The sequence below is a fragment of the Mus pahari genome, chromosome 9, assembly GCF_900095145.1.
Source record: "Mus pahari chromosome 9, PAHARI_EIJ_v1.1, whole genome shotgun sequence".
Classification (NCBI taxonomy): Eukaryota; Metazoa; Chordata; class Mammalia; order Rodentia; family Muridae; genus Mus; species Mus pahari.
The window spans coordinates 85455136-85473456 of NC_034598.1; the positions used below are offsets into that span (position 1 = coordinate 85455136).

An 18321-nucleotide genomic window follows, 5' to 3' on the forward strand; every position below is an offset into this window, starting at 1 on the left:
ACCTGTCCTACATCCTCAGGGAGAGAGAGAGAGAGAGAGAGAGAGAGAGAGAGAGAGAGAGAGAGACTCAAAGCTTACCCCAGCAATGCACCCAACACACCTTCTCCAACAAGGACACACTTACTCTAGCAAGGCCACACCTCTTAATCCTTCCAAATAGTTCACCATCTGGACACTAAGTAAAAATTTCATACAAACCATCAAATTGTTGATGTTATTTGAAATCTCAGATTACACTTTGCATGACGTTAGAGAATTTTATCCTAAGATTAAACATTTCCTTTTTGAGTTTCTCTGGCATGAATTTGAAGATTAAAAAAAATTTTTTTTTCTATTACACGTCAGTAAATGTGATGGAAACTGGATGATCCTTGGATGATAAACCAATTCGAGAAATCATGGTTCCATAAGCACTTGTTCACATCTGTGACATTTATAAATGAAGCAGGGGACTGGAGAGTCCATCTTCATGCTGCTGTTCTTGTTGTGTGATTAGATTTGTTTTAAAATCTCTCTTCAGATATAGATGGTATTGTCTCCTAGAGTTCCAACATTACCAGACGTTTGCCAGCTTTAAACAGTCATTCTTTCACAGTTCTGAGGGCCAGAAATCTAAAATCAAGGTTCCAGCAGAGCCAAGCTCCCTCCAAAGACTCCATGAACACCTCTTGAATCTCCTGGATTTATAGCAGCTCTTGGCATTCCTTGGTTTGTGAATGCATAACACTAACCTCTGTTCCTTCCCTACCCCATTGTGTGTGCACACGCCTCTTTGTGTGTGTGTGTGCGTGTGGGTGTCTGTGTGTGTGTGTTCGTGTGTTTCTGTCTGTTATAATAAACTCTAATCGGACTTGGGGCAAAAGCCTACTTCCAAATAAAGTCATATTTTGAGGGTCCAGTGGAGATGAGTTGGAGTGTACAATACTTAACTCAGTACATAGATATTAGCCACAGCTATTGTTATAAGATCATACTGGTGAACTACATATATAACACACTTATTAACATAAATAGGTAGCATTCTTAAAGTAGCACAAAGGTCAGTATTGTTTTTAGTGTATTTGGATCTCAGTTGACCACCTGCCTATGGTGTGATTTAATTGTGAGCAGGTCAAGATGTCTATCACCCTGGCATTTCACTTAGTACTCCACACATTATGCAATCCATGGCTGATACTCAACAGTGTCAGAGCGTTAAAACCACTTCCAAAATGCTGAAATAAAAACCAAAGATCTGAAAACCAATTCAAAGCAAGCGAAAACCAACCACAGTGTATTTTATGGAACCAAAACATCTTTGTAGGGCTATAGAGGGATCATATACCTTACTTCAAGGACAACTGGATTTTGGGGGGATCCTCTGTATTTGAAAAAGCTTTTTAGCCAGACAAATAACTTCCTGATGTAATGCAATTTAAAAACGGAGGCTTCCAAACATGACGCTCCCTGAAGTGGGGCACACTTTTAAACTGGGAAGTCAGAATGAATAAAGTGTCATCCGATGGAAGGGAACTGGTGGCCCTCTGCACCCCCCACATTACAACCATGCCAATTTCAATTAAAGAAATAACCTCTGAAACATGGCTATTAACCTAACCACCAATTAGAAAGCCTACACATGAAAGTAGATTATAGCTTATTCGATGGAACCCTCAATTACTAATTGCAGTGCTAAGATCAAGGTAGGTGAGCTGGCCAGTGTGCTCAGGGGTTGGGGTGATAATTAGGAACTAATCTAAACTCGAAGTTGTGAATGAAACAAGGGAAGGCAAACTTTAAGGGAAGTGAGAGAGAAGCGGGTTAACTCGAAGAACCCGGAGGGGGTTCATCATCTCCATCCCCCTGAGGGATACAGGCTGAGAGGACTGCACAGGTCTCCAGCTTCTGGAACATCCCCAACAGCACTGTCCATTTTATCACCAAATAGACAGAGGAGTGAGGGCAAAGCAGGCCTTAAAGTAGATGCTGTAAGTGACTTAAAAACCGTTAAGAGCTATGTGTGGAGGGAGACTGTTTACATTTCCAGGAGCACAGTTTCAGTTTTAAATAAATGATGTTCAAATATTTAGGCACAAGGCATACACATAAGAAAAAAGTATAAGAACCATTGCTAAGCAGTGACTCATCAAATAAGACTTGTATGGCATAACTTACTTATTAATAATTGAAAATTTTTTTTGGTGCTAGGGACTTAGACACAGTTGTTCTTCAAGTTTTGCAGGGAAATGCACATATTTTGATATCTAATTTAAAGCATCAAAATATGGCTAAATGAGGAAGCATATAAATAACCCCATGGTTTTAAATAAGAAATATTGGGAAACACAGGGTGATTCTAACAGACTCTGTGAATTTCTGCTGCTGCTGCAGTCAGCAAAGAGTTCTCAGATGGACTGCAATTAGGAAACAAACAAACAAAAAAACCAGGAACAACTACAGGCTGATATCATCAAGCCCATTGATCACGTTTGTCAATTTTTAATGATGGCCTTCTCCACTTGGAATCCTGGGAGAGCAGGATCCCTGGTGCTTAGGATAGGGCCTGCCGCAGAGCATCTCTAATCCTTATCTTCTGCTTAGATGGATTGAAGTAGCTCCAGCCAGCTCAGCTGTTATCGGAACATCTCTAGCTCCACGCTTGTCTCGCACTTCAAACTGAATACACCCAGCGAAAATGCACACTGGTCCTCTACCACAGCTTGTTTTTCCTGTATTCCTAAGACCAGTGCCACCACATAATAACCAAGGCCAGATAAATCACCCTCTTAGTTCTTCCAGACACTTCCTTCACACCCACCTTCTGAGCTACTTTAGGGAGTTGTCATTTTAGGTTGCTTTGTTTGTTTGTTTGTTTTAATGACAAACTATTCTGTTTCCTTCTTCAAAAATCTTTGAAAGTGAATACCCCCACTCCCTAAAATGAAAACCCCACAAATGAATTTACTTATTCTTTGTATCCTTCTAATCATCTCACGGGTCTCCACCAGGACTGCATCTACATCCCTCAGTATCTATCAGGCCTACCTTCTTACACACATACTTTCAGACTGCTGTCTCTCCAGGTCCAAACTTAGGTTATTCAAAACGATTCCTTCCATGTGCCTCCCCGGGTCCTGCATTTGCTGTTCTCCCTGCCTAGGAACCAATCTTTCATAGCAATGACTTCCTCTGGCAGATTTCTGGTGTTCCTTCAAGATCTAGTCATTTCCAAACCTCTGACCATCACTGTGTTTCATAGACTCCCCATTCCATGCCCCTCAGCCCTTTGAAAACTGAGATTGTTTTGTTCCCTATGAAAGCTGAATTGTTTTGGTGAGAGACCAGGTTTCAGTTCCATGCCCACAATTTAGAGATGGAGAAGCATGCACCTCTGAGGTGTCAAGACTTAAAAGGAACAGAAGCCACAGGAATCTAAGAGTTTGGGCCAGAACACAGAACCTCCAGGCTTTTAGCCAGTAAGATCAGCCCACATCAAAAAGCCACTTTTGAAGTTAACTCACATCGATCACTACAGTGTAACAATCACATGGTTACATTGTTGTTTTGACATCCGAATCCCCTTTCCCCTATGTTTCCTGAAGGAAGAGCCAACATCCTCTTTTGGCTTCCAGGATTTCTCTCTCTCTCTTTCACAGTAAGGGGGTTGGGATGGGCTCTGTCTGAAAGACTTCTGCTTTGGACGGGTCCCTGCTGGGTTGGTTTGTGTTTCTGGAAACCTCAGTGCCCCTCCCGACATGATTAGATTTTTAGGGTTGGAAGGAGCTCAAACTCCTGGGAAGAGCAACATTCCAGGGCGCTCTGAAGCAGCCATGAGGGGCGGGCTTCACACACTCTCCTGAAACGACAGGACAAATAGGAGGAGGGGTTGTCACTGCCTCTGATAGAGCAGACTGAACTGGAAAAGGTCCATAGGAATCTAGCGTGCGGTAAAAAGCCTCTGGAGGCGTGGCGTCCAGACCACGCCCCCGGTTCTGATTGGCTCCTTCGAAACAGGCGGCAGCGCTGGGCGACGAACTGCGGCGGCGGCGGCGGTTGGTTGCAGGCTTGCTGGCACGCACAGATTGAGCCGAGTCGCCCCCGAGAAGTGACCTCGCTCCCGGTCTGGTGAGTGACTTCCCTGCTGGATTTCTCTTTTCCTCCCTAACTTTCCGTCGCCTGTCCTGCGGCATCTTTGCTGCACCTCAGCACGGGCGCCCCTACCCCCACTTCCCCAGTCTATAGCGTCCCGGTGGAGTTCAGGTAAGCTACAGAGCTGCGGGATTCCCTGGAACTCTGCGATTGGCTGACTGAGGTAGCCGCGTGCTCCGATTGGCTCTTGGGGCTGTCACGGTGACGGTCAGCTCACCTTCCTACACCTGCCCGCTCTGGTGGGTAAGAGGGGCTACAAGTGTGAGCTCGGGAGTAGGAGGGGCGCGAGGTGGAGCCGCGACCAGTCCTGCTCTGAGACACAAACTAGTAGTGCGTGGTGGCCAGGGCACCCTCCTGCCCAGCGCACAGCCAGAAAGGTCACTTGATTCTTCATCATCATCCTCCTCAGAAAGGAAGGGATAGAATCTTTGGCCCAGGACAGACTACTACTCACGGTCACGCTGCTATTTTTTTTTGCCCCGTGATAGGCACTACAAGCTCTTCCCCATTTCTCCTCTGCAGGGCTCAGATCTCCCAGACTTAACGGAATTAGGGAACATTAGTGGAGCCCTTGCGCAACGCTCTCCCACCCACACCCCTGGGTTTGGAGAACTGAATTGGGGGAGGCTTGCAGAATGCCCTGGGAGGCAGAAGAACCATTTGGAGAGCTTCCATCCCCATGCATACGCCCCCCACTCCCACCCCGTTCCATCCTGTCTCCTTTAAACCTAGGGGCCCGAGTCGAACACATTAGAGTGCTCTGTAGTCTTTCTTTAAAACGAAGGAACGTGTTTTTCTGCGGGTCCAGTCTAGGTCTGAGTTTGGGTTTTGCTTAGGCCATGTGAGATCGTTAATGACTACCCTTAGATAAGTAGTTCTGAACTGCTGTGGGCTCACTTCTCTCGCGCATGCACAGAATGATTGAAAATTGGGATTTCCCCACACCTTTTAATTCCCTTCAGGAGGAAACTAGTAAGAATACTCTGGTGTAGATTCTAACGTGTTGCTGCATCTGACTCATCAGTTTCAAAAACTTACTATGGTCAGCTGACACCGCTTTCTAGCTGTCTGCTGCCAGGACATTGGAGATGCTGGGCTGAGTTCCTTACCTCAGTCATGTTTTTCACCTTACTGTTGAGAAAAGTAAAGAAGTAAAATTAATGTGTACAACATGTTTTACTGTCTTTCAGTAAGTTGTTCATGTTTGGATCAGGTACACCTTTACATATCTAATAATGATGTATTGAGAGGATGGGAAGCTAATCTAATTTGTCTCAAGTGAGTTTACGTTTAATTAGAACCTCATCATTAGAGAGCACTGCCTCAAATAATTTTTGTAAGGCAGTAACCTAATTACATTTCTTGGGTAATAATAATAAGTCCTCCTCCTCTTCCTCTTCTTCCTCTTCCTCCTCTTCCTTCTCCTCCTCCTCCTTCTCCTTCTCCTTCTCCTCCTCCTCTTCTTTTTCTTTTTCTTTTATTGTTCTGAGACAGGGTTTCTCTGTGTAGCCCTGGCTGTCCTGGAACTCACTCTGTAGACCAGGCTGGCCTCGAACTCAGAAATCCTCCTGACTCCGCCTCCCGAGTGCTGGGATTAGTAGTAATTCTTCTTCCTCTAAGAACCCAGTGAGTTTTCTCATTGAATTGCACTCTGATGCACCAGATGTTTTGGTTAACAGAATGTTACTAAGTATTTTATATATGAATCATAAACCTTCACAGAACCTGACTGTAATAAAGTATAGCACAAACATAAAATGTAATGTGATCTTTTCGCTGATAGCATCTTGGGAGTTTGATGCCATCAGTCAGTCACGTGCTAGGAATTGCTGACGTATTATCTGACAGATGTCTGCTTACTGTCATGCAATATAAATTGGTTGTAAGAAGGTATTATATTAGCTATGGTGGAGTTTGTGTGTGTGTGTGTGTGTGTGTGTGTGTGTGTGTTTCTTGGGATGGCACTCTTTATGCATGTTAGGCAAGCGCTCCATCCCAGCCTAGGACCAATTTATATTCCTGGTCAAAATTAAAGTTGGTTCATTAAAAAGTGTTTGGCTCTGTTAAAAATTCTTTTTTTTTCTTTCCTCCCTTCCTCTCTTCCTCCCTTTTTTTTCCTCTCCTTCTCTTCTTTCCCCCTTCCCTTCCTTTCTTTTGACCTATGTTGTATGGTGGTTTGAATGAGAACGGTCCCACTCTCAGGCTCTTATGTTTGAACACTTGGTCCCCAGTTGGTTGGGGCTGTTTGGGAAGGATTAGGAGGTGTGGCCTTGTTGGAGATGTGCCACTAGGGGGCCAGCCTTGAGGCTGCAAAAGCTCGAGCTATTCCCAGTTAGCTCTCTCTGCCTCATACGTGTGGATCAAATGTCAACTCTCAGAAAGCTCTAAGGATGTAAAGTTCTCAGCTCCTGCTCCAGGGCTGTGTTTGCCTGCCTGCTGCCATGGGTGGCTACAGGCTCACACTCTGAAACTTTGAGCCCCAATAAACTCTTGCTTCTCTAAGCTGCCTTGGTCGTCACAGCAATTAAGAAAGGTAACTGCTGCTTTGTAAACCAGGATGGTCTCAAACTTGTGACAGCCCTCCTGCCTTAGCCTTCTGAGTGCTGGGATTCTGGGCATGTACAGCCATGTCTAGAGAAAGTATTACAGGCGTGTACAACCATGTCTAGAGAAAGTATTATAGGCGTGTACAACCATGCCTAGAGAAAGTACTACAGGCGTGTACAACCATGCCTAGAGAAAGTATTACAGGCGTGTACAACCATGTCTAGAGAAAGTATTACGGGCATGTACAGCCATGCCTAGTGAAAGTATTACAGGTGTGTACAACCATGTCTAGAGAAAGTATTATGGGCATGTACAGCCATGCCTAGTGAAAGTATTACAGGTGTGTACAACCATGTCTAGAGAAAAGATTTCATTCTTATGCCTATATTTTAGTATACAGTGTGGGTAGTCCATAAGCTATTTGAGAAGTTTTCTGTTAATGGATAATTAAATATATTTTTCTTTCATTTTTCCTGTATTGTGTATTTCCCTTTTAGTCTTTTAGTTGAAGTGATGGAGTTGAACTGATTTTAAACATCTTTTCAAAGTCTTGTGGAGGGTAGAGGTTGGAGAGATGGCTCCGTGGTTAAGATCATGCGCTGCTTTGGCAGAGGACCCAACTTCAGTTCCTCTTGCAGAGTAGTTCAAAACCACCTATAATTAACTTTAGCTCCAAGGGATCGGGCACCCTCCTCTGGCCTCCTTGAAGGGATCGGGCACCCTTCTCTGGCTTCCTTGGGTACCTGAACTCACAATGCACACAATTCAAAAAATATATATATTTTGTATTCCAAAACTAACCTGAAAATTCTAAGTTGAAATTGAGTTGTCCAAATTCAATATCTGCTGAACACTGCAAGAGAAGTTCTCAAATTCTCCAACAAAGAGACAGTCTCTATATCTTGTCAGTGGTATATGATGCTTTAGTAAGTAAACTGTGGAAATCTTACTCCTATCTTCTTGCAGCACTGGAGACTGGGCACAAAACCCTGTGCATCCTAGCCAAATGCTCAATTACTGTCATCTCTCAGCCTAAAATTTTACTTTCTGAAATGTCTTCGTCTACCATTGAAGCTGTGGTTGTTATAGGTAAATATACCATGGATTTCTGTCACTATTTAATCGTACCTTTAACCTTTAATTATATGTACATACATATGTGTATATATGTATATATATATATATATATATATATATACCAATTTAATATTGGTATATGTTATTATTATTATTATTTTAAATATTGAGGCACGATCTTGTTGTGTAGTCCAGGTCTTGAAGTATTAATCTTTCTGTCTCAGTTTTCCAAGTGTTAGAAACATTCAAAGCAGCACAGATTTCTTGTCTTATAGTTTGAGGATAAAAAGTCACGAGTTTTAATGATGCTTATGACTGAAGGTGTTGGCAAGGCTCTGCTACTTCTTTCCATAGGAAGGGGTCCACTCTACCCTTTCCAGTGTCCAGGAAGGCCCTGCATCCCTTGGCTTCTTCCATCTTCACAGCCCCAGTCTAGCATCTCAGGCTTCTGCCTCTGACTTTTTCCCTTCATGACCTTTTATTGCCTCCTATGACTGGTCTTTCCTCTACCCTCTATTCCCCCCCCCATTACATTTATTTATTCACTTTATATCCTACTATCATCCCTCCCTCTCCCAGTGCCCACCTCAGGTCCTCCCCCAGTTCAGCTTCCTCATCTCTTGAGGACTCTTGTGATTACATTAGTTCCACCTGGGTAAGCTCTCATCCCAAGGTCTTTTTTCTGTCTGCAAGTTTCCTTTTTTTCATGTCAAGGCAGATATTTGTAGGCTCTGGGAATTAAGACAGGTCATCTCTGGGTGCCATTCTCTGGTCTGATATAGATGACGGTATAGTAAACATGGGTATCTCTGGCAGAGCAGCCATATGCATCCTCCCGTGTCACAGTGGTCAGAGTCCTTGCCCTTCTGTGCAGCTATTCTGTCCTGCATTCCTGACCTCTGACTATTCTCAGCCTTAGTCCTTTGCTTTTCTTAGTGAGTCCTCTGTCTTATCAGCTCATGTCACTTGCAGTACTTTAACTTAGTGTCTCTCTCTCAGCCTGTGCATCAGGACGTAGCTCTCAGCAACTTCTCCAGCACCATGTCTGCCTGCATGCTGCCATGTTCCCCGCAGTGGACTAACCTCTGAAATTGTAAGCCGGCTCCCAATTGAATGCTTTCTTTTTTAAGAGTTGTCTTGGTTGTGTTGTTTCTTCACAGCAATGGAACAGTGACCAAGGCAGAGTTAGTGCCAGGGAGCCGGGTATTACTGGGACAAGTCTGATCGTGCCGTTTGTTGTAGGAACATGGAAGACTCTGGACTAGAAAAGTATTTGAGCATTTTAAATGGGGCTTCCTGGGCCATCCCAGCAGGAGCATGGGAGACAGCATACTGAGAGCAATAGCAATGTAGGTTATGACGGCCTAGCTGAAGAGGTTTTGGGGGGTAGGGCAAGAATCTTAGTAAGTGGCCCAGAGATCATTCTTAGGATTTTTGGGAAAGACTATGGCTGATTTCTGTCTCTTCCCACCCCCCTCCCCCCAACGCCAACCCCAAATCTGCCTGTGGCCAAATTGAAGAGTTCTTGATCAGTGGAACTGGCAGAGAAGACTGTAAGGCAGCCTATCCTGGCTGTGTTGTGTGGTCATCAGTGATCATTCTTACTCAGAGCAACAATTAAAAAGGAGCAAGGCAGTCAAGGAAAAATACAAAATGTATAGTTTAAGTCCACTGGTCAAAGAGATAACATGTTTAAAGAAAAGCCCGATGCTAACTGGAGTAAAGCTCTCAAGACCCACTCAGCTAAGCTTCCAAGCTGTACAAAGGAATAGAAGAAAAACTTAAGTGGCAAAGGAAACGACATCAACAGCAGAACACTGAATGCAAACGTAATTGAAGGAGAAGGCCAGGTTTCAGCACCAGCAAACAGCAGAAACTGGCTGCGTCAGCCACTGGCTTCTGGCTTTAGAGTCCAGGACAGGGATGGTGGAATCGTCCTCAGCGACTAAGGGGAGCTGCCGAGATCAGGCGTGTGTCAGAGGTGTCCAGGCCTGGAGAAACGAGACGTTAAAGGTGAAGCCTCGATTGTGTCAGAGCCCCCCCCCCCTGAGATTTTTGGGGTTGCCAGAATTGTGGGCTACCTGCCAAGGAGAGCTGGAAAACAAGGAGTGGAACCAGCCAGGGAGAGAGAAGTGTGCTGTGGCCAACAAAGCTGGAAGTCTAAAGAGCACTTTGACATTAGATATGCAGAGTGACGGTTCTGGAATGTTCTGTATTTCTTTAAAAAGAAAGTACAGAAATGTCATCAAAACATGTTTTCATTTTCATCCCAGGTGTGGGGTCTGGGATGTTCTTCAGACTGTCCACAGCAGGTGGCTATCTCTTGTCACCCTCCAGAGTGACCTCCCTCTCCTGGAGATGCTCACTGCTTTGTCCTCTCTAACCCCGTCTCTCATCCTTTCCCTAGGCTCTTTTGCTTATACCTCTAGCCATTTACTTCTTTTCTTCGCTAAACTCCTTTCTGTCTTACTTCTGTGTTCCTTTGTCCTCAGAGAGCTTTTTAAAGCGAGGAATGAGATCATGCCACCACTCCGCCATTAAAACAGTTCAGTGGTTTCCCCACTACACTTAGAGTGAAATCTAATTTTCTCAATGCTGCCGGGATGATGGGGGCCACCAAGCCACACGTTCTCCATCCTTTGACCACTGTGCTTCTTGGAATACGTCATATTTTCTTCACACGGAGCCTTTGTAAGAACTGCTCTCGCTGTACAGGACCCTTCTTCCTTTCTTGGCTAAACAGTTACCGTTCTTCAGATTTATGCTTTTCTTACAGAAAAATAATTTCATTCAAGTTAAGTCTAAAGAAGGCCCGTTACTTTTCTCTTGAGGGATTCTGCTTTTGGCTTCCACGCTGGTCTGGTTTAAAGTCACACAGTGATTTGTCTGGTCTCCTATTTCGGTCTTTAGTGGTGTTTGTTGTTAGCTCTGTAAGGACAGTGAGATGGTCACCAGGTTTATCTTAGTTATGGTGACTAGTTCAGTAAAGGATCTGGATAAATGTTTATTGAACACACGAGTGCATGTGTTGTCACACAAAACAGGACATAAGAAATAAAGCTGAACGGGACAAATAATTTACATTTAAAACATAAACTCATGGGCTGAGCACATGCCTCAGAGTAAGAGCACTTTGGGTAAGGACTTAAATTCTCCTTTTCAGCAGCTATGTAAAAGCAGGGCTCGTTCGCACAGGTCCATAGCTCCAGCATGGTGGAGCGGAGACAGCGCATCCTTGATGGTCTGCTGTGGTAGCCTCTGCATGGGTGTGTAGGGGTCTGTGCACACATGCACATCACGTGCACAGATCATGATTTTATGAAGACTTAGTCTAGCAAAGAGAACCCTAAGTTGCATATTCTGGCTCTAAGTTTTGATGTGTCTGTATTAACATTTTTATTTTCATTTATTACCATACTCATATTCATTTGTCAAATGAACTCTATGTCTCATCCTAGATTTCCTAGTCAAGTGCTCCTACACCAGGTACTTTATATATCATCTCATTTTATTTTTACATCAGGCATCTGAGGGCGATGTTGAGTCCCTGTTTTTTTTCTGATACACTTTTAGGTTCTAAGAAGTTAGCACTGTTGTGCCCATATAGATGGTTTACGTTGGAGCAGAAGTTGAACCCAGATGAATCCAGTGCTTTGCATTACCATAGTGCTGTTTTGATGGTGAGTATATTAGTATGTACTTTAAAAATATATGAAAAATATTTGATATTGATATAGAATTTTTTGTTTTCTCAGCTAAGCAGCTATGAAGTGTTTAACTCAGAATTTTAAAGCTAAGACATTTCCATTTCCATTTATCAGGAATGCTATATTTTCTTGAACTATGATTTTAGAGAAGTACATCAAAAAGGCGAAGCATCTTTGATGCACACTGCAGGCATACAGACTAGTAGAAAATGCCTCTGTTCTTACTGCAGTTTTGGCTTGGCACCTGGCTCTCTCCTTGCAGCTTATATGTACTGGCAGTCTTCTGGAAGCTCAGTGCTGCGTAGTAGTAGTAACAGTAACCCCTTCCCCCCACTTTTCCTTGAAGAAACTTACCTTATTGTTAGCCATTTTGGAACTTCCTCCAGGTTTAAATCTGGATTGTGTCATGGGACTTTAAGTCCTTCACATCACGTTTTATAATGTGGGGGAGGAATACAGCATATTGTGGCTCAGAGCCTGCAACCCTGGGCAGGAATGTTCTATAGAATGGCTTTCTCTTTTGTGATCTGAGGTCAGATTTCAAGGAGAACCTTAAGGAAAATAACCGCCAGGACTTCATTATTACTTTTTTGGGATGAGTAGATTGGGCTCAGTCCTGGGCAAGCTGCAGGTGGAGGGCACATCTTGTTTCTCCCATTTCCCCTGGAGCGTCCCAAAGTCGAGTATAATATTCTTAACTTATGCGTGATGTTTGCTTGTGAAAGATTCCCATCAGAATTAGAGTGCAGTTTGGACTTGGGGTCACATGAGAGTTCTTGTTTTGCCTTTATTCATTCTCAAGGGGTGGGGGATAACCAAAAAAAACCCTGTTAAGGCTGGTAAAGAAGGCAGCTTCCCCAGTAAGACAGAGGGAGAAAGAAAAAAGCCAAATGAGGTGTACCCCCAGGGATGATGTGCCCCCACTCCCCCAAGAATGAGGTACTGCTGGTTCAGATTGAGGCTGAGTCTCGGGGAAGGATAGACACGAGGAAGACAGGGCCAATGAGAGAGAGGAAAGTTGAGGTTGGGCTGCAGACCAGGGCCAGGGCTGACCACGCACCTACTCTTGGTATGAAACTGGCTTCCAAGACAGTTCGAACAGCTCGATTATATTTTAAAAACTGGCGCTCTACATCCGGGATGGAGTTGAGAACTAATTCAGTAACTGACTAACTGATTCAGTCTGGACAGGTATAAAAGTTTTCCCCCCCAAATAAATAGTGCACACAATAGCAGCTTTTCATAGCTGAGGCTCCATTACGAGGTACCAGAGTCCCCTTTTATTGCAAATTAGTTTATCTACTTATTGAGGTAGCGTGGGTTGAGCCCAAGGCCTTGCGCATGCTCTGCAAGCATTCCGCAGGTGAGCCATCCCTACATTCCAAGAAATATTCATAAAGGAAATGCAGGTCCTTCAAAGGTGACACTTCTGCCACTCGAGGAGCGCGGTCTGTCGTACCAGAGGAATTTGAGAGCATGTGACTTTTGCTAAAGTTCAAGTGACTGACCATTGTCCCCAAATTCTTCATTTTCCTCCATAAAACGAATTCTGTTGAATTTTCCGTAGAAAGCACAGCTGCCGAACATTCTTGGGACGGCTCCTTTGTGAATGTGCCTCTGTTCTGGCTGTGCACACGCCTTCTAATTGTAGCTTTCTTTTGTTGGTGGTCGGCAGCTCCCACTGTTAGAGCCCTTGTCTGATTGTGTGGAACTTCATTTTCATCAGAACAGCTTCTTTGCTGCGTGTTTTTTTTTAAGAAATGGTCTCGGAAGTTTCATACTGTGAACCTTTGTTGGGGACAAAGGGTTATTTATGCTAAAGGAAAATGTGTCCCCCACTGAATTAACTGGTGGGAAGCGTAACAAGCCGGTTAGCAATGCTCACTTGTGCTTCGGCCTTTTTGCGGTGGCAGAGGGGAGAAACACGCTCAGAAAGGGCAGTCTGTGGTCTTTGGCCTTCTGCAGAGACAGTGTGACAGATGCTAAGCTCTTCAGTTAGTGTTAGCTCGGGTTCTGTTTGTTCCTTGGAGAGCGCAGCGTCTGGTTGGCACCGTGCATGAGAGGTGCGTGAGAGCACTTTGGAGGACCTAACTCTGGAAATAGGTACCCTGGATAAGGAAGCCTTATCAGGAGTTTTATGTTGTGCCTGCTATAAATAAGCAACCAACATATGCTTTTTCATATATAATCTATATAATCTTTAAGCCTTTCACTAATTTTCTCCCTGCAGACACATTAAAGAATTACATGGGTCTGACTGAATTTATTAAAATTTGTCTTTCCGTTGCAGAGTCCAAGAGCAGAGCTTTGGAGCCAACGCTGCCGCTTTTGGTTTTTGACGGATTGTCACGGGGAGGTAGTGAGTATTTTTAAGTCGCAGTTGAAGTGGATAGTTAACCCTACTATCTTATCTTATCTAGCAGAAAGAGCTTGTGGCTTAGCATGTGATTCATAAAGTTCACGTGACTCATAAAGATGCGATCATCACAAAGAGACGACAGATGCCTGAGTGTCAGTATCGGTTTAGGGGGAGGGGCTTATATTTACATCCCCTTTACATTATTGTATACAGGAAAAGGCTCAGGGAGCCTGTTTTGTCATGAGTTCTGTGTAGTACCAGGGATGACGCACCAAAGTGTTCCCGGTTTTTCTTGGCCGAGTCACAGGTGCCCTATGCAGGCAGAAGGGAGTCACCGCCAGGTTCTCACTGTTATTTATTCTGACTAGGTGTGAGGGTCTCAGGTGTTCTGTCAGAGGCGGGACATCACGTGCCTCATTCTTATAATCTGGGGTTTGTGGGACCAGGAACTCTACCATCCCCTGGGAGCTGATGCCATCTTCCTTCTCCAGAATAGAAGTTTCATCTCAGGGTAGATGACCATGCAGCCTGCAATCCAAGTAAGTTTTCTTTTTCTGAAAGATAAATATAAAGTCTGAATTGATATTATTGATTTTAATTCTTCTTACGGCATGAGTATATTTTTTTAGCACTATATTTTAACAGTAGGCATACTGTATTTTGGCTTTCCAGTTCCGAGGAGATTTTGATTCTGAGTTTGACTCGTGCTAGATCTTTGAAAGAATCAAAAGAATGTTGGGGTTAGTGGGTCAACCTGGGGAAAGTTAAGTAGAATGCTTTATAGTACCCCTCCTGACACTATGGTACATGTTTGCAGTTGAAGGAATAGTTAGTAGAAACTAAATACAAGCTACAAGGCTTAGTTTAGATAATTGTACGTGTGCTTTATAAATGAGCCTGTACCTCACTGGGTGTTAAAATTAAAAATTTTTAAAGAGTAGGTTTATTTTTTTTTCCTGTTTATGATTGGGCAAAGCCAGCAGCTATGTCACAGAAATCATGATAGTCTAAAGTTTGTGTTTGCTGTATTTATTGCCTTTCCGTTCTTTTGTTTTCTTTCTTTAGATATTTATAGAATAGTTAAATATTAATTTAAAGACAAAAGGTACACTGAACCTTTCTACCTAGAGAGATACAGTCAGCTGCTAATAAATACCTCGGGAAGCCAGAGCTTATGGGTCGATCGCAGCTTAGTTCTGACCCCGCTTTTGTCCGCTCTCAGTGAGAGGCTAGTGAGGTATGCTGCCTCCTGTGCCTCCGCTTCATCACCTGTAAGTGAGACTAATGATTCACGTTTTGCGGGGTAGTTGTGAGGCAGCGAGATAGTACAAGCTGAGAACCACTAGGATGTGTATGGCCTAGTGCGCACTTCAGGAGGATGTGTATGGCCTAGTGCGCACTTCAGGAGGATGTGTATGGCCTAGTGCNAGGATGTGTATGGCCTAGTGCGCACTTCAGGAGGATGTGTATGGCCTAGTGCGCACTTCAGGAGGATGTGTATGGCCTAGTGCACACTTCAGGAGGATGTGTATGGCCTAGTGCACACTTCAGGAGGATGTGTATGGCCTAGTGCACACTTCAGGGGTTTGTTCTTTAAGAATTCTTTCTCTAACATCTGTTTGTGTCTCACCAGAGGAGAGTGGGAGTGGGTTTTCCCCCCTTTATAGATTGTCTGCACAAGTTCATGCAAGACAAACATCCCGCCTATAGTCTAGAAGCTATTTGCAGTTGTCACCTGATAGGAGAGGGAACTTCAGTGTTCTTCAGTGGACTGACACCAGGGGTATAAACCACACCCAAGGCAGACCTCATGCTCAGTAGTTGGTGGCCGACAGGAGTCCGACTTGATGCCTTCCTCTTCTTCAGGGGTTTGGTTTGTTTCGTTTTTGTTTTTAGCAGGAGCTCCTGTGACTTTCTGACATGTCCGTTGTCTGTTAAGCGCGGCTTTGTTTCCTGTTAACATATTGTAAGATTCACTTATGCCTCCTGTCACGTGTTTGTTCCCTGTTCAGTCACTCCTTATGTGTGTGTCCACTCCTGGTGGAGACACCCAGCTAGCTGGCTGGGTTCTGACACTCTCTAATGAGCTGTCCTGCTCTGCCAGACACCTTGCAGAGGGTCACCCTCTGACGGCTGTCACTGCTCTTTACATTCCAAGTCACCTCCCTTGAAGAACTTCCTGCACACCTCGCGTGGAATACCCACTCTTGAAGACAAGAGCCATTTGTACTCTTTTTAAAGAAGTGGCTTCATGGTTGCTTCTTTCATACTTAAACATACTATAACAATCTGAAACATACTATAAACAATCTGAAAGCAAATTTGCTCATTTCAAATATTTCCAAGTGTTGGTTTGATAGTATGTTTATGTGATCCTATTCTTATTTTTAAATTTGAAATAGTAGCAATTATTTTGGGCTTTACAGGTCAGTAGGCAAAACTGAAACTGTTAGATGGACAGGGTGGTTCTTATATAACCATTGAAAAATGTTCCAATTGTAGGTCATAAAAATACAGATAATACGTGAGATTTGCTTATAGACTATACTTTGCCATCATAATTGCATTAATCAAAGTATCTGGAAAAAAAATTAAAGATAGCATTGTAGGAGATGGAATAATGACTCAGTGATTAAGGGCACATGCTGCTCCTGTAGGGGACTCAAGTTTGGTCCTAGAACCCATATCAAGTGGCTCACAGCTACCCACAACTCCAGCTCCAAAGGATCTGACACACTCTCCTGGCCTCCTTGGGCACCTGTGCTAATATGTACAACGCACCCAGACACATATAATTAAAAATAAGAAAATGAATATTTAAAACATCACAATTATGACTTGAAGTTTGCAGAAGCCATTCATGTGTGCATTCACTCGTCCATCCCACAGACATCTGCTTAATCTCTGCTGTCTGTCAGGGCCAGTGAGAGATGTGACAGACATGTATCTTGTAAGTCATTAACCCATTTTATAGCTAAGGTGCGGGGCATTCTGGCTTAGTTACTAGTACACTCCTAAGCTAACAAGTAGAGAAAAAATACTATTTGTTGAATTTTTATTCTGTCTATACAGTAGAATCCATTCATTAATTTAGTGTTTGTTGACATCAACCACTGTATTAAATGCTAAAATCATAGTCCAGTTTTCTTCTGATTTATGTCTTCTATGGGATGATACAATTTTGCTTATTCTGGATGGCCTGTGGCTCCTTATTTAAACAGAGTCATTGTGTGAGGTATGATGACGTTAAACAATGATTGGTTGGTATTTTGTCTAGGTGTGGTTTGGGGAAGATCTGCCTCTAAGTCCCAGGTGTCCCCTGACTCCCAGACATGGCCCGGGACTGGCCGATGTTTGCCAGTATGACGAGTGGATAGCCGTGAGACATGAAGCCACCCTGCTGCCTATGCAGGAAGATCTCTCCATTTGGTTATCTGGCTTACTAGGTAAGGTTTCCAGAGACACCGATGTTTTATGTTCCTTTACGGAGTGACTGACTGTTCCAGATGCCGGGGTACTCAAGTGAATGTCAGAGTCAAGCCCTTTGTTTTCACAGTCCGTATAGTCAAAAAGATACTCTCACCCTGAGCCTTGGCTTTGAAATTGTAGGGCACTGGAGAGTTGACTGATGGAGCCAGTCATTTTGAATAAAAAACATTTTATTTTAATATTATTAGATTTTTAAAAAAATATATATTTCTAATATTGCTTTATTTATTTGTTGTTGTTTTTTTTTCTTTAAACTGATTTACCCCAATCTTGAATGAACCATAAGGTTATAAGTGGAAGATATACTTTGGCTATATAAAAATAAATACAGTTTCTGAAACATGGAGGAGTAGAAGCAAAGGAAGCCAAAAAGAAAAGGCCACTTGGAGAATTTCTGGCATTGGATTTTTTTCAATCGTATTTTTTCTGTTCAAGATTGTAATGAGCGCTCTGAACTTTCTTTCCATTGAGGGAAAAATATCACTTTTTGTTTTGTGTATGTCTGTGTATGCATGGGTATGTGTATATGTGCATATGTGCATGTGTATGCATGCTTGAGTATGCATGCATGTGTATATGTGTATATGTATATATGCATATGTATGTATATATATATATATATATATATGCTTGGATATATATGCATATGTATATGTGTATATGTATATGTATGCATGTCTATGTGTATATGTACATATGTGCATGTGTATGTATACTTGGATATGTGTGCATGTATATATGCATATGTATGCATACATGTGTGTATGTGTACATATGCTTGGATATGTGTGCATATATGTGTGTATATGTATGTGTGTGGGTATGTGCATATGTATGTATGCATGAGTATGTATGCATGTGTATACATGTATGGGTATGTGCACATGTGCATGTATATGTGTGCCTGTATGTAGGTACAGGTGTGTATGTGGGTGTATACATGTGTGTGAGTGTGTGTGTGTGTGTGTGTGTGTGAGAGAGAGAGAGAGAGAGAGAGAGAGAGAGAGAGAGAGA

At 43.2% G+C, this 18321-nt stretch overlaps 1 protein-coding gene across 5 annotated transcripts in view; it reads left to right on the forward strand.

The window, feature by feature from the left end:
• The first annotated feature begins 4027 nt into the window (after positions 1-4027).
• Positions 4028-18321, forward strand: part of Gas2l3 (growth arrest specific 2 like 3) — a 32233-nt gene continuing 17939 nt past the window's right edge. For 2 of the 5 annotated variants that reach the window (XM_029542054.1, XM_029542057.1), the window contains exons 1-5: positions 4028-4104; positions 11326-11432; positions 13750-13818; positions 14187-14357; positions 17096-17264. In XM_029542054.1, the coding sequence (XP_029397914.1) occupies positions 14334-14357; positions 17096-17264 (193 nt within the window). In that variant the 5' untranslated portion in view covers positions 4028-4104; positions 11326-11432; positions 13750-13818; positions 14187-14333. The remainder of the gene's footprint in view (positions 4105-11325; positions 11433-13749; positions 13819-14186; positions 14358-17095; positions 17265-18321) is intronic. The other 3 variants (XM_029542055.1, XM_029542056.1, XM_021205435.2) reach the window with 3 other exon arrangements.